Source organism: Macrobrachium nipponense, chromosome 8 (genome assembly GCF_015104395.2).
Source record: "Macrobrachium nipponense isolate FS-2020 chromosome 8, ASM1510439v2, whole genome shotgun sequence".
NCBI classification, from domain to species: Eukaryota; Metazoa; Arthropoda; class Malacostraca; order Decapoda; family Palaemonidae; genus Macrobrachium; species Macrobrachium nipponense.
In genome coordinates this window covers 60,837,198-60,854,223 of record NC_087203.1, presented here as the reverse complement: position 1 = coordinate 60,854,223, position 17,026 = coordinate 60,837,198, and the positions used below count along the sequence as shown (strand labels likewise).

The 17,026-nt window shown below is 36.9% G+C and overlaps 1 protein-coding gene across 2 annotated transcripts in view; it reads left to right on the top strand.

The window, feature by feature from the left end:
* Positions 1-14,423, top strand: part of LOC135222800 (headcase protein-like) — a 101,491-nt gene extending 87,068 nt beyond the window's left edge. The window contains exons 3-6 of one of the 2 annotated variants that reach the window (XM_064261091.1): positions 311-499; positions 778-960; positions 6,678-6,881; positions 7,295-14,423. In XM_064261091.1, the coding sequence (XP_064117161.1) occupies positions 311-499; positions 778-960; positions 6,678-6,836 (531 nt within the window). In that variant the 3' untranslated portion in view covers positions 6,837-6,881; positions 7,295-14,423. Of the gene's footprint in view, positions 1-310; positions 500-777; positions 1,058-6,677; positions 6,882-7,294 lie in introns of those variants that run through there. The other variant, XM_064261092.1, reaches the window with a different exon arrangement.
* The last annotated feature ends 2,603 nt before the right edge of the window (positions 14,424-17,026 follow it).

Genomic DNA, 17,026 nt, shown 5'->3' with positions numbered 1-17,026 from the left:
ATTATGTGCGTATGAGTGTGTGACTGGAGGTTAGAGAATTTATAGTATATTTATATGCATACTGGTTTTCTCATTACTACTCTCAATGCATACTTTCCCCTTCCAATGCATCGCTTGGTCCAAGAATGGCTCTCAATCAGAGTTAGTTGGTCCAGCGTGACTTTATTCCAATTTAAAGAAAGTCCAAATATGAGAGGGCTCATGAATATTCTACAATAGCATTCATTCACTGGTGCTGACTGACTAGTGGGCATGGCTCAAAAACCTCAAGACTTGCGTTTGCTCCTTTGGCGTCTCCTTTATCTTCCAGATGGAAGATGATGGTCTCCACGGCAATGACGACACCAGATGCTTCATCCTGTCGACGTTAGCGGGTCAGAGGTCATCCAGGACGGCGTGTGTTTTATGCCATCAGGCACTCCTAGTCTTCGACAGGTACCCTCTCCTCGACGGGACTTTCTTCCTCACACCTATCCAGCACGCCAAATCTGCCATACCCGTAAGTGGAACTTAGTCTGGCTAAATGGCATTTCATCTTGGCCCTCAATTGGGTATATTATTATTAAATATGCTTGATTTATCCTTAAGTAAACCTTAATCAAACTGGATATGCCTTATGTTTGAATGATTCTGAAATACCGAGTCATGTTTTTAAAATCATTAGCCCCATTTCGACTAAACTTTCGCCCTACACGAAATTCTCCAGCAACTTTGTATAATAAACATTTTCCTCCCAACTCGACTGTTTTCTTACGGTCTCTTGCTTACCCCCTACAGGTTCGAGTAGAGGGTCGACAGCAGTACCTGGCGGCCGTGTGCATGGGGTGCCTAGAGGGTTGGTCTGTCAACCTTCGGTGCGCGTTCTGCAACGCCCGATGGGACGGCTCTGCCCTCATACTGGGTACCATGTATTCCTTCGACATCTTCGCCGCCATGCCCTGCTGCGAAAGCCGGTTAAAAGTAAGCAACAAAAGTCACATTTTGTTATTATTTTTAATCGGATCCCCGGGTTTACTCGCCTTTGTCTTCGCGATAGTCCTTATCTCCACGCGTCATGGTTGGTATTCCTTGCTTTCACAGCTCTCTCTCTCTCTCTCTCTCTCTCTCTCTCTCTCTCTCTCTCTCTCTCATATTATATCCTATTCAGAGATCTCAGGTCTCGCTGAGTTTGCATCTCCCTCTGATCAAATCAAGTGTTCCAGTTTTAAATAATAGGTAATTATAGTTCAAAGGATTCTTATAAATAGTTGCCATGAACCTTCTCCGAATCACGCCTAGGAAATTGCAAATTTGCTGCAGGATGATCTCTCTCTCTCTCTCTCTCTCTCTCTCTCTCTCTCTCTCTCTCTCTCTCTCTCTCTCTCTCTCTCTCTCTCTCTCTCTCTCTGGCATCTTGTATCCTATTTAGGTCTCGCTGATTTTTGCATCTCCCTTTGATCAAATTATGTGTTCTTATTTTTAGATATAGTTTTATTTCAAGTGGTTCGTATAAATAGTTACCACTGAACTCTCTCTCTACTTCGGATATAATGTGCCTTGGTTTTAATTATGCATGCACTACGGTATTGAGGTACCTTTATCCTTTGTATCATTAGCATTTTTGTTTATACCATTGGTATTTCTCGCTTTGCAAGTAGGATTCTTCTTTTTAAAGCCTATGGTTATGCATTGCATAAAATATTGCTTTGAAAAATAAAGGGAAAAATTTAAGTTTTAGTGATATAGAAATTAAAAAAGAATTTCTTTGCCCTAGAAATTAAAAAAAAATATTTCTTTGCCCTACATCTTGCCCATCATGTACTAAAATTTACGCAAAAGATTTCATGTTAATGTTATGATCTCTAAAACTACGACCTTCAACTTGGTATCTTTTCATTACCAAATTATTATGTCCCTAGTCCTGTGACAGAGAACATGATCAGGATAAAACAAAAATAAGATCTAGAGGTTTAATGTTAAAGTAAAACAGTTTATATTCGAAAAATTCATTAGAAAAAAGAATGTTGGTGTGTTTAAGAGTGCTGCTGTGCTTTGAAACTGTCTTAAAATTCATGACCAAACTTAAGTCATTTCTCTAAATTTACGTGAAACTGCGCTCGAATGACTTCAGTAAAGCTCTTTGTTCTTGCAAAATCACATCGAAGCCGTCCCCACCTGAGTTGATTAGTTTTTACAAACGTTGTTATGCAAGTGTGCTGTTGCAAGTAAGCGAATAGGCTCTTTTTAGGATGGGTGTTTTCTGCATTTTCACATTCACGTAATAGACGGCGAATTATGCTCTTCAATGTCTGAAAATGAAAGCAGATTTTCTTGAGCCCTTGACAAAAATAAGTGTTGTTCTCTCTCTTATAATATATATATATAATATAGTATACGTATATATAATATGAATTTCTATCACATCGCAGTGGTTCCTATACATGCACTTAGCTACAAATGTGCTTTAATATGTTAAACGAAAGAAAAAATTTTATTTGATAATAATTTCGCCCTCTCGTGGATTCGAACCAGTGCACAGAGAAAATTACACACACACACACACACACACACACACACACACACACACATATATATATATATATATATATATATATATATATATATATATATATATATATATATATATATATATATACTATACTCATTTCACAAAAGGCAGTGGCATCAAAAGGGCTCAGCTTTCGTATTTTCAGCAAGTCTCATGAAATGAGATAGCTGTAAGTAGATTCAGATCAAACGTGCATTTGACGTCTAGGCCCGTCCCTCACGACGCTCCTGATTGGCTGTTGATAAGCCAATCACAGGGCTGCAAACTCTCAGTCTCTCGAGAGAGTTCACATGGGCGGATATATGTTCCACCTCTCCTGAGGTATACGTTCGAAAGACGTATCCCTCAGGAGAGGAGGAACAAACATCCTGTCTATGTGAACTCTCTCGAGAGACTGGCTTATCAACAGCCAATCAGACGTCGTAAGGGACGGGCCTAAACATCAAATGCACGGTTGATGTGAATCTACTATAGCCCCAGTTATTTGAGAACTGGTTGTAATCACCACAGTCGTTTAGCTACTAGTTACTGGATTTTGTCGGCGTGAGGCTATTTGCTCGTCCTCGCCCAGGAGTATATAGATATTTGGCATTATGCCAAGCACTGGGGCAACTAAGGCCATTCTGCGCTGAAACGGAAATTGACAGTAAAAGGTTTGAAATATGTAACAGGAGGAAAACCTGTTAGCTGCACTATGAAACAATTATTAGGAGAGGGTGGACAGTAAGATGGAAGAAAGAAAATATGAACGGAGGTACATTATAAGGAATGAAAGTAGCAAAGAGCCTTAAGTAATGCCTACATTGCACAGAATGAGGTGCACTGTCGGCACTAATCCCCTACGGGCTCGCCCAAGAGTAGAACCTGAGAACTATTGCATAGCGAGTGAATATGCTACTGATCTCATCCCTAGAGGCCCTTCACGCATATGTATATATATACATACACATACATGCATACATACACACACACAAACACACAAAACTATGAGAACCTGTTTTAAGCCAACATAGCATTATCAGTTATCTTTTTTTTTCTCTCTAATATTTCACCGTGTTTTTCTTTCGGGATCGATTCACAGACGTATCAGAGAGCCTTTGGCGCAAACATATGAAAACTTGTCACCCCGTTCTAAATCCTCGAGGCTTTTGCGTTCTCCTTATCTCTGTCTGCCACCATTGTGTAAAGAGAGAGAGAGAGAGAGAGAGAGAGAGAGTACAAAGCATCTGAAAAAAAAAAATTGTGAAATGAGGTTAAACTACCTCCTCATTCATTCGATTATAATTTGGAAGTTGCCGCATGTCTTTATCATTACAACACTCTTTCACTATTGTTAGGTGAAGAAGAAATGGAGGTGAACCCAATTACAAATTCGCGCTTGCGCGAGTTAATAAACATTTTTGGTAAGCACAAGTTATACTGCGTCTATATGCATGTACACAAGATATATAAAGCAAATGAGTATATTCATACTTATTAGTTACATTGGATATTGCAGTTCATACTGAAACCCACCAATTTACTGAAAATTGGAGGTAAACCTAGAAACTGAATTTAGCAAGGTATTTAGGCCGTGAATGAAGTATCCAGCAAATAAAAGTACGCGTGTGCAGTAATAAAAGCTTGTGATATAAAAACAAAAATACGAAAAATTAATGGAAGGAAGAAGAGAGTGTCTCTTCCTCTTCCCAATTATCTCTGTTCTCTTAACCCTCCTCTTCCTTCGCCTCCCTGCCCCAACTCGCTCATATTCAGACGGGTTGTCCCAAAGTGTACATCCCAGCTCCCACAACAAAGGTTAAGAAAAAGGATTTTGTGCATTTTATTTTTTTAATGGCGTACGGGTTATAATCAGGCAAGAGCCATGGTTCCTGGAAGTCAAAATATATATATATATATATATATATATATATATATATATATCTATATATATATATATATATATATATATATATATATATCTATAGTATATATATATATATTATATATATAATATATATAATATGATTAGAGAGAGAGAGAGAGAGAGAGAGAGAGATAGAGATACCAGTTTTCACACTATCATCTGAGTTAATGGCTAAAATATTTCTTATACACTATTCCTTTGAACACTTCACTTTATAAACTTTATGGGCTATTAGCTTTACTTTTACAAGGCGATAGTAATTTGTTTCCTATTTCAGTTTCCAGGTGAGCCCAACTCGTATCTATAATCAGATATCGCACACTTAGAAATGATTACTGCTTGGTTTCAAATGACCACCACAAAGTGTAATTCCGCTCCGGTACATGAGCCCTTTGAATATCTTTTGGGCAAGCAATTTTATCTCGAGAAGACTTGTTGAAAAGTTGATAGGCTAACGCACACACTCACACACAATATATATATATATATATATATATATATATATATATATATATATATATATATATATATATATATATATATACATATATCATATATATATATATAATATATATATATATATCTATATTATCTATATCCATATTACATTCATACATATATATAAAATATATAATCTTATGTCTTCTGTAATGACTAATTGGTACGGTAATTTTGTTTTCGTTACTACTGTCGCTCATCATTTCGTATTCTTCACCCTGAACTTTTTTCCTTTCAGTTCCTAATTGTCTTTTCCCTCCTATTGTCCTTTCCCCTTCTTTCTGGTATCTTTCAAAGCCCCCTTCCCCCTAAACTCCTTCCCTCTGGCCAGTGAGTGCGCAGGCCTGCAACTTGCAGATCAATATGAGCAGAACCACACATGCAATGTGGGTTGGGTGGTCAGTGACCCAGGCCTCGGTGGGGCTCGGGCAGATATGCAGTTATTTACATTGGCCAGCATATTCCATCGTTGCATCCTGTCAGCAAGCTTTATCCTGCCTTCGTCGCCCTCCCCCCCCTTTTTTTTTCTCTCCTCTACGGTTAGCTGTCTGTTTTAATGATGTATATGATGCCTTCCGTGGCCCACCATCCTGCTTACTTCATCTCCTCCTAGGCTAGTCCATTCCTCTTTCGTGTGGTTCTTCATTAGGGAACCTCAACAATAACAAGATAGGTACTTTCAAACGGAGTAAATAATGGGAACGACCGCAAAGACATGTCGATATAGTGGGTACGTAAAGGTATACACAATATATATATATATATATATATATATATATTATATATATATATATATATATATATATATATATATCATATATATATATATATATATATATATATATATATATATATATATATATATATATAGAGAGAGAGAGAGAGAGAGAGAGAGAGAGAGAGAGAGAGAGAATTGTGACTTAAGTTTAGATTATCATTCAACCAATCATGCAATTATTCCTACCAAAGTTTAAAGACAAATTTGGAAGAAAATCCAGGAATACTTGAGGGAAAGAGGAGGGGGTGAGGGTGGGGCGGGGGGTGGAGGTGAGAGAAGGGGCGTCAATGAGTCTTTTCTCTCCCGTGGCGACGACCTGGCGTGACCTTTACAGGGTATTGATCGGGGGCTTCCGGGTCACTTAATGACCTTAAAAGGAGCACGGACATGTTCCCTTGGACAACCAGGAAGTTGTTGGTCGCACCTCCTTTGTTCCTTCCCGATTGCGAAATAGCGTTGTTCCCTTTAAGAAAATGCGTATTTTACTTTTTTGCAGTATAATCTTTTTTACCTGTCGTAAGTGCTTTGAACATGTTTTCCTTTATTTTCGCTACATGGGACCCGCCTTACGCTTAAAAATATTGCATTGCTCAGTGTGTTACATTATTTCTCTTAACAAAACAATTTAAGAATGTATTATTAATATTACTTAATATTTATAACGCCTTCAAAATCTAATGGCCATCAGCATAAGCTCTTCTTCCTTGTCTTACGTAGACTAGTTTACAGTATCAATTTTTAAGTAATTATATATATACCATGAACATAGTGACTGAACAATTATCATGGTATTTTTTTAAACCCAGCATTAAGTTTTAGTGCTTGCAGATTTTTAATAACCCACGAGATATGACATTTAGGATTTTCTTATTACAACGATGCTTGTCACCTTTTCTTGCAAGAGCGTTCTCCTCTTCTAAAGTTCTCTCCGTTCCTCTTCTCCACAGTGCAGCAAATGTGAAGCCATTGTAATTCCCCCCGACCAGAGACTCAGTTTCTTCAGCGACTACAGCAGAACTCATGCCTGCCCCTCTTGTGGTCACGTTGACCATCACTTCGTCAAACCCCTCAGCTCCTTCGTCAGAGAAGACAAACATTCGTGGTAGTCTCTTGCATATGATGTCGCTACTGGGATGACCCCGCACATCACGGTAATAAAGTTACACACACACACGCATATATATATATATATATATATATATATATATATATATATATATATATATATTGTAATTATACAATTAAAAAATATATAGATCCATGAATGTAATATAAACTTTATTGTTAATTTAGTTTTCATGAGTGAGTAATTTATCCTATTCATGAAATGCAGAATGTATACAGACAATCGAAACAAAAGCAAACATACACACCCACTATTATATATATATATATTATATAGATATATATAATATATATATATATATAGTATACATATATATACGTATATAATACGTATATTGATATATATATATATATATATATATATATTATATATATATATATATATATATATATCATGAGCTTTAGATTTAATCAAGAATTTTTCTCCCTTTCTGAATAGGGCCTACAGTGAGTGACATCAACCCCGAAGAATACCTCTTCCCTCAAGGACACCATCGAAGAACAGTGTGTATAATGAACTTTCTTGTCTTGTCTAGTGGCACTTATGTCATCAGAAATGAAACAATTAAAAAAATGAACAAAAGGCAGTTGTTGGGACATGGGGTGACCGGGAGACTATTGGTCGTTGTTGTTGTTCTTGCTGAAGAAGAAAATGTCGGACAAATTTTTTGGGAAGTTTTTACCTCACATTTTGTAAAGAAGCTCACCACCACCAACCTGCATGGAGGTGGGAGCGTGAAGGTTGGATGTTTGTCGTTGCATTGAGACCCACTTGCTAGTTGGACATAAATAAGGCTTGGGAAGGACTTGAGAAATTCTTAAACTTTGAGACCATTATTGATTGCTAAACAAAATCTGGAACATTGGAAAATGACCTCGAAAGTTCGCAAAATTCAAGCCGACTCCAAATCTAAACGTACCATCAACACAAGGCAGTGTACAACATGAACACTTATACCATTTATTGGATTGTTGAAACTGAGTTGAAAGTACATCCATCGCCAATATGTAAAAATCGTAGTTCGGTTTACTTCAAAATATGTTTGGTCTGATGCTAGAGGAGATAAAGATAAAGAAAAGTCGCAAGTGCGAGTGGTTTAAAGACCTTTGTCGTGGGTTGCCATTTTGTGTGCTCTTTCGAAGTAGTCCAGTCACGGTTGTCTGACAGGGGAAATGTTGAAGACATTGCAAACCAAAATAAAAACCTTAATCATATGGACCAAGAAAGAAGTTTTTTAATTTTTTGCAGTTCACCAGAAAACTGTGAACCGATGTAAATATATAGAGATTAGTTGTATGCTAATTGTGTGATCTATTGTGCTGTCTACAACTTTACTCCGTAAGTCTGAATTTCGATGTTTCATCTTAGAAATAGTCAAAGATTCCTTGCTGAACATAGAAAAGTTAAAAAGAACTCAAACCCGTTTGCAATTCACCAGAACACTTGAGAGAGATGACTTCGACCGCTGTGTGCATGGAAATGATGATTGGTGAAGGCGGAGCAAATGGGGAACTGAAAAGTTTTTTTATATACTTGAGTGTGGAAGAAAATTGGGAGACTTGAAGTGAGATAGCTGATAAACAAGTTCTAAGTAACTCTAAGCGGTAGAAAGAAGGAATACTTTATTGGTTTCAAAACGAGACAGACAGTTGAGAAATTGGCAACTGTATAAATTAGAATCTGGCCATGAACTTAAAAATTAATTTTTTTCCTTTTGTTTTAAAACACTGATACTTCACATCAATACGAAATGGCCTTTTCGTGTAAATATACAGTACATACAAATTAACCTTTCTTATCAGGATAAAGTATTTTGAAAATCGATTCTAGAAAAAAAAATCTGGTACAAGAAATATTATCGCCGATGTGAAATAGTGGGACAGCAGACTGACAGAAGGCTAGAAGGAACAGACAAAAACAGACTGAAGAAGTCGTCTGGCAGGGACTTTGACAGCGGCTGTGTGGAAAGGGTTAGTGCTCAAGTGGAAATGACTTTAAAGTCTGTCAGACGGAGGCAAATGTGAAATGGTTTTGCCTAAAGGCAGGAGGCATCATCAAGGAAGGAGCGTTATGGAGGCAGCAGGATGTTTGGTGGAAGAATCAGTTCCTCTGGGTGAGATTGGCAATAGCTGGCTGTTGGTTTTGCTGTGGCCACTGGACCGTTCCAGACCGATGGTGGCCTTTAGTCAGCTCTTGGACCGTTCCAGACTGATGGCAGCCTTTGGTCAGCTCCTGGTTTCTGCGTTAAGGTCATCTCGGCTGGAAGCTGATGATAGCAGTAACCTCATGGAGGGGAAAATGCCTGTAAGTTAGTTCAATGTGCACTCTTTTCTTTGTACTGTAGCTCCTTCATGGAAATCATTTTCCATAAAATGGCAGTGAATAGCTATGCTTGTGTGTAGGGATGATGATAAGCAACTTTTTAAGAAAAACTCTACGTATTGAATGTGTTAAGGTACATTTTTTTACTTGTAGCTTTATCATGTATAGTGTGGATGATTCTGTTTCCTACCTCTTGACCTTATATTGTAAATGAAAATATTTTTAAGGACAGGTCTACTACTGCTGAAGTCCCTTATTCTTGTTACCATTATCAAAAATCATTTCTTACTTATTTTCGCATATCTTTTTTATTTTATTTTATTGGCAAAAAATAATTGTGCTCTGTGTCAAAATTATGGCAGTCTATGCCTTCCAAGACAACCCACTTTGAAATCATTACAAGAGGTACCCGTCTCAGAAGCATTCACACACTGGCTTCCGAACTTGCAGAGGAGCTGGGATCGTGGCCCAAGAAGTCGGGTAAGGAAACATGTCAGTCATATGCCAGCCAGAAGTCGTATATTTATATGTATGCCCATCATTTCTTGCTACAATATTGATAAAAACAACCATCCTAATCGTTACGGTATGTTTTAGTATAATGACATTATTTTCACGAAGATCCTAACAGTAAGTTTATATACGGAATTTCATGTTCTCTATGTTTTAATAATCCTTGCATTACATATACCATTTATCTTGTGATTTTGTCATGTTTTTGTGAAGTAATTCTGCGTGAAATAAGAATTGGTGATGATGAACTCTTATTTATTTTAATAATGATTCACAAATTCACCTTCAGTAGCTTAATGCTATCTTTTTTTTAATTGTCAGGGACTAACCCTTTAAAATTTGTCGCTGAAAGATACTGTCGCCGTTTCGCTTGCGTTATGTGAAACAATTTCAGACTTTTAGTAACTGAACTCTATGACATGGGACTTTTGTGGCTCCCTTCCCTTACTGAATCACATCCCCATTATTATATATTTTTGTAAATTTTGACTGGACGACCCTTGCGATCTTGCTTCTTTGGCACGGCCTCAGCGGCCATTGTGTGCACAGCTAGGATTAAGCTATTTGGGACCTGATTAATAAAACATGTGACCAACCTCAATGACTACTATAGACGCTTGATCTCTTTTCTGATTTTTATTTTCTGGTGTAAAGAGTTTCGTGAAGCCTCTGGCAGGCAGTTGAATAATAAAAAATAGTCTTGTAATGTTGTTTTGTCGGCAAAGTGCAGCAGTGTTGAAATTTTTACCGAAATAGAAAATTTGATATTATCATGAATTAAATTTTGTATAAAAGATAGTGAATAGACTTTGAGTGAGAGGACAGTTACTTACAGGTTATTGTGACTTCAGGAAACTGTTACGGAAAACTTAATGTTTTGTGAATGTGAAATTGGAACAAGTGAAAAATATCAACTATCAGTGTACAATATGTGGTAAATGGAATTATATCTGAGTAAATTATAATCAGTCAAATCTTCAAGCAGTCAGGCTAGGAGACATGAATAAGATAGGTGCTTGTTTGACAGATATAAAGAAATGCTAAGACCCTGGGATTCGGCCAAGAATGATTTCCAGAATACTAGACTAAATCCTGGGAAATAATAATGCATGAAAAATTGCTACAGAGTCTTAAAATAAGTGATTGTTTCATTCAAGTTGAGGTTACAAGGGCTAAGGTCTAAGTCAAAGGTCAAGATAAACATACTTCTAGATGCCGAGAATCACAGGGTTCCTTAGCATTTCTAGTCATATTTCAGAGTCTTGGTGTTGTACCTCAAAGCACAAGCGGCTTGCTTTTGAGTATAAGGGGCTCTCTCTTGGCATAAAAAAATGTAGCCTTGGCTTCAGCACGCACTCTCTCAACGGTGAACAACAACAGGAAAAGAAGACCCTTCGCGGGAGGGTCCAAAAAATGAGTGTGTCAGAAGAGGAGGTTAGAATTTTTTTGCCAAGTTTTGAAACCCACTGCCGATCTGTATAGAGTTTAGAAAAACGGTTTTTTTTCTTTGTAATTTTTTTGGTCTCTCCTAAGTTTGTTGGCTCAACTGTGAATAGATTGTGGTTCTTCTCAAAAGAAAATGAAGGTAACCAAGTATACAGAATTTATTTTGGTTGCAAGTTTTGCTACTTTCTGTTTGCTTGAAAAAGGAAACATTGATTTATTCGAATTAGAGATGTGCCTTGCTAAGGATAAAAAACCATGAATTATATGTTGCTTATTTTCAAAATTGGCTTATGCATTTGTAATTATTATGATGATTATTTTCTAGAAAATAAATTTAATTTTCTACCCCAATTGGCTTTTTCATCTTTTAACTCCATTTGTTGTCTTTATTTTAAAAAAATATGCAAAACGAATAAAACGATAAATGAATGAACGAAGAAAGAGACTCAAATTCCATCATTTAATACCAACCAAACACTACAGTAAATATTAAGTAAAAATTAATTAAGGCATGCAACCTAAAACACAGATGCCATAGCATAAAAACATTCTCCTATTGCCTAAAGGTAGTGTGGGAAACAGTAAGTCTGAATTTCAGCGTGTAAAAAGGGATTTTTGGTACATCTAAAGATGTAGATATAAGGTCCATTTAACGGAAATAATGTTAAAGTAGATATCAGGAATTCAAATACGGGTAAATTTCAAACCTTAAAGATACCTTTACTTCTTAAAGTCAGGGTCATTACGAAATTTACATGTAAATTCATGATGGAAAACTTCAGTTCGTAGAAATATAATTATTGGAAAACTTGAGTCAGTCTTGATATAGGTGCATGAATAAAATGAAAGCTGAATACAGACCATCAGAATTCCATGTTTTGTAAATACCCCATAAATAACAAAGAAGGAAGCTATGAGAACAGAGGAAAAAAAGAAACTAACGTAAGAAGGCTTTCCTTTTTTAAGTCATTTCTTTATCTTCAGTACGAAAATGATGGAACTTGAGAGAGACTTGTCATCCATAGCAAGCTGCAATGACCCAGGTGTTGCAAAAAAGAGCGATTCTGACTGACGCGAATGACAGAGCAGAAAAATCGCGAGACTGCAATCATTCTTACTAAATACTAACAGAAAAATATGCGACATTCTGTTGCTTGGTGAGAGAAGCTTCAACACAATAAAAAAAAATTAACTACAAAGCAACTATAAGGAAAGTATAGAATAACTGAACAAGAGAGTTCACCATTTTTATAGAAATGGTCCTTGGTAGGGGGAGGGGGGAAGGGTTGTCGTAGGGGCTGGCTGTAGGTGTGACCTAGCAACAAAATAAACGGCAGAATTAATATATTCAATCTTCATTTACCGGTATTGGCGCACACGTGGCATAAGTAAGTACAAAGGGGGCATGGTGAGCAAAAGGAGTATTTTCTCTTTTTCCATTTTTTTTTCAAGAGACCTTTAGTCAAACCCACTTGGCACTCAACATTCACACTCAACTACAATTCAGTCCATCAACACATTACCTTTGCATAAACAGTTTTCCAATACTTATAGGGTTAAGCCATCTCCATCTAGTTTAGTTTTATGTATTCAAAGACTTAGTTATAAAACTATTAAACTTTCGTAACAAGGTGCATGTTGTCTCTTTATGTATAGGATTATGTATTGCACGTTCCGTTCATAGTCGGTATGAAATATCCAACGTGTCATTTTTCAACAGATAAATTGAATCCTACATGATTGTCTTCCATTGACGTTAGGTCTTTGTGTTCATCCTCAGATTAATTACTTTCCAGCCCTTAGTTTTCGCTTTAAATATACGTGCAATTTAATTTCGATATGCGATTAAAAGCACTTCTGCATCGCTTTCCTGAGTCGGAATAGTTCTAGGTAAGCACAGTAGATTTCTCCTTTTCATTTCAGCTACAAAAAAGTGGACTCTGAGACTTATAAAAACTATGAACATTTTTAATTCATATTTTTTTTAATCTCCAGCCGCCACGTGGCGAGTAATATGGTGTGAAGCCCTGTTAATAGTTGTTAAAAACAATTTCCAAGTGAAAGCAACTGGAAGGGAATTGAAAGCTTTACATTGAAACCTATTAGGTTACTTGTTACTGATATATATACTATACACACACATATATATGTGTATACACTATACACACACACGTTAGATGATAAGATTTATAAATAAATACAAGTCAATTTACTTACAGACTGTATTTTAACTATGGAGTATATACAGTATAAACACAGACCAATAAACTCACAGATGAACACACACATGCGTATGCACACACACACACACACACACTATGATGTGTGGAATCCACTGCAACTCTAATACTTGCATAGCTGCTAAGAATTTAGATCACTAAGATTCATGATAAAATCACTGGGTATAAAGAGTGAAGGTACCTCGACAAGTGCTTCTTCAGACGGACGGTGAAGATGATGATGATGAAGATGATGATGATGATGATGGTGCTGGTGGTGGTGGTGGTGGAGATGATAAAGAGCAAGTACCTCCCGGCCTGGAGTTCACGTTTGAATAGAGGTGGGAGAACTGTTCCTTAATATCCTTGAGTATGTGAAGAAGTCGGGAGTGAACGCCAGCGAATGTCTCTTTTTGGCGTGCGCATACGCGCTTCAAGGAAGAGAACGCGAGCCTGACTCACGAGTGAAGTTTGTAAGGCGCTCAAACATATGAAACAAAACTCAGTAACTAATACAGTTAAACGCCCTTAAAAAGACACCTAACATATCTATTTACCTTTCATTGCTTCCGTATTCTCTCCATCGTGAGATGGTATCCTGTAGCACTCAAAATACATCCCAACACAACCACCAAATTCATCTTTCCGCAAACTCTTCAACATGGGCAAACCCAAAACCGGCCAGTACACCAATGAGACATAAATAACCAGATAAGACATTACTTAAAGTTGTTTGGTCCCAGGCGAGGTTCATGGTTAGACAAGTGTGAATGCAGTAGTGTGAATGTGTGTGCATTTGTCAGCAGTTCTTTAAGACCCCTTTCTCCAAAGAGAGAGAGAGATAAAGAGAGATGACATAACAGTAAAAAAAAAAAAAAAAAAAAAAAGAAAAAAAAAATCGGGGTTCTTAAGACCGGTGACTGTACGAAAAATGGTGAATGTGATTACACCAATAAGCAGTAGAAGAAAGTGGATGAATATATCATGGTGACATGTAGGGACATCATTGAGAGAGAGAGAGAGAGAGAGAGAGAGAGAGAGAGAGAGAGAGAGAGAGAAATTCAAAATGACGGCTAGGAATAAAAACCTCAAGAAGCAAGTAAAATATGTTGAAGATGTTCACAGAGACGAAAAAAATCGAAATGCTGAGAAAAGTGGTATAGATCGATTGCTTTCTTGGTTGGTTTCAAGAGCTTGAACAAAGGACTACTGATTAGAAGACGAAGAAGAAGAAGAAAGAAGAAGAAGAAGAAGAAGAAGAAGAAGAAGAAGAAGAAGAAGAAGAAGAAGAAGAAGAATGAGAGAGAAAGAGAGCGAAAGGTTGCAAGAGAGATTCTTGAAATAAGTCGAAGAAATCCAGGATGTTTGTAAGATATTTACATGCCCAGTGATTTTCCACTGAATTCAGTGATGCATTAGTAATTATTATAATTGTTTACCGCCAGGCTGTGCTGTACATAGCAGACATAAAAGATACTAGATAATTTTTTTTTTGTTTTATTATATTCTAGATCTGCTTTCATCTCCTAAAAAACCCTCTTTTGCTATACATTCTTTGAAGCCATTCTTCCTGCCAGAAGTCTACCTACATTCCTATAGTTTCCAGCTTGGTTGTAATGCGACAAAATGAGAGGAGACAGGGAATGTGGTCAACTTCCGGTCGTTTGAAAGGCTTATAGGAATGAATAAAGAAGCTGAGACCTAATTACTTCACTAATAAACTAAGTCCTTGATAAATGCTGGCTCGTTTCTCGTATAGCTGCGGCTTCATTGGGTGGTAATGATCAGATGTCAGAAAGCCAGTTACTCAAATGTTCAAATCTAGATTTTTGTTGAGCGGAAATTCCATGGTCTGGATTATTAGATTATTCCATTACTTTTACATATTCGCACAAAATGACCTCTGCATCAACTCTGAGATAAGGTCAGTCATTAACATGGTTGTGTACAGTGTAATAAGTCTTATAAAATTATCAATAGGAGACAACACAAGAACCGAGATACCTAGTGAAGACGCACGCTCTCTCAAATGAAACGAGATGCATTTTGACAAGATGTAGCTTTTAAGAAAAAAATCATTAAAAAAAAATTAAAAAAAAAAAGTTAAGGTCCCGCAGGCTTTTGAATCAAGCATTGCTACGATAACCTATCATGTACAGCTAAGGGTTATGACAAATGGCACAAGAGGATACATGTTCTGTAATGTGAGTGAATGTTTATTTTTGTTGTATTTTCTCTTAGTTTAGGTCAGTTAAGACAAAGAGTGAGAGATAATTCTGTATAGGGTTAGGCCAGAGATAGTCTGAAGACAATTGCAACTAATGCGTTGGGCGACAGGGGTGGAAACAAAAGAGGAAACGGCTTGAGAGAGAGGAGAGAGGAAACTAGAGCGTCGTATTCCTCGCTTGTCAGTCAGTGAAGGTATTCAAAAACCTCAGTTTAATCGTATTATTACAAATCGGAAACTTCGATTTTAAAGAAAGGACCCAGAATAATCAGTACCTAACAGTAAATAGTATGAAGCTTTTTTTTTATGTGGCCAGTGTTAGATTTTCTCCAGAATGTTAGTAGTTAAACTCTTCCCAATACAAACTTGTTCTCTTTTTGGTAACAGCGTTGTGACTACAATTCCTACATCCCGCTCCTCTGCCTCCCTTTCTCAACGATGACCTCAAATTAGCTTTCAGACAGATCGAAAGAGAAGTCTATTTAAAAAAAAATAATAAAAAATAATAATAATAATAAGTTTTCACTTCATTTTCAAGTTGGTCTTTATTAGTAGTTAGCATGCCATTCTACACTGGACATGAAATTGTGTTAATGGAATACCGAATGTAAATAGGATTTCAAATTACAATCTAAACACAAACACCAAAAAAGCCTGAAACATAATCACATGAATCCACATGAGAATTTTGGGAGGGATATTGTTACAGGGGGCATGATAGTGCTAACCGTCCTCAGTCAGTAAGGTTGGTATTCCAATATGTTAGGTGTAAGGAACTAGGTTTTACGAACAGAATGAACTGGATGGAGTATACGGAAATCTCTACGGGAGCTTTTGTGAATGGCATATGGATTGGTTTTTTCATCCGTGAAGGATGAAGGTGAATGGAGAGAGAATAGGTTGACTTCTGTTCATAGCGGACTAGCCTCATTTACGTAGTACATGTATAGCTTAAGTTTGTATCCTTATCCTCTTTTCATCAGTCACGCAATTTAGCGATCCTAGTTTTTAATTTTTTTTTTCTTTTTAATTTTTTTTTTACAGTTCGTGACATTCCTACTCCTCCTCATTGCTTTTTAACTATCGCCCCACTTCAGTTTAGTGGCTTTCTTTAAGCGGTAAGTTCTAATGAATAACATTCCCTGTGATAGCTTTTACCAGTAATAATGGTCATTTACGTTTCGCGCTCCGTTTTCTAGGTTGAGAGAAACTTCTGATGTCTGAGTAGGTGTTTTTTCGCTTCCCAGTCCCACGACCCATTTCTGCGTATTCTTTATTTATGAATGTGTGTCTTCGTATAAGTGTTTCCTCTCGTGCCATAAGGGAAAGCGATTTCTTTAGCTTCAAATAATTTAAAAATAAGTTGTGCTGTGAAGAGGAACAGATATCCAAGGAGGAAATCCATAAACCCACATAACACACTAAACCGGTGGCAGGGCTGTT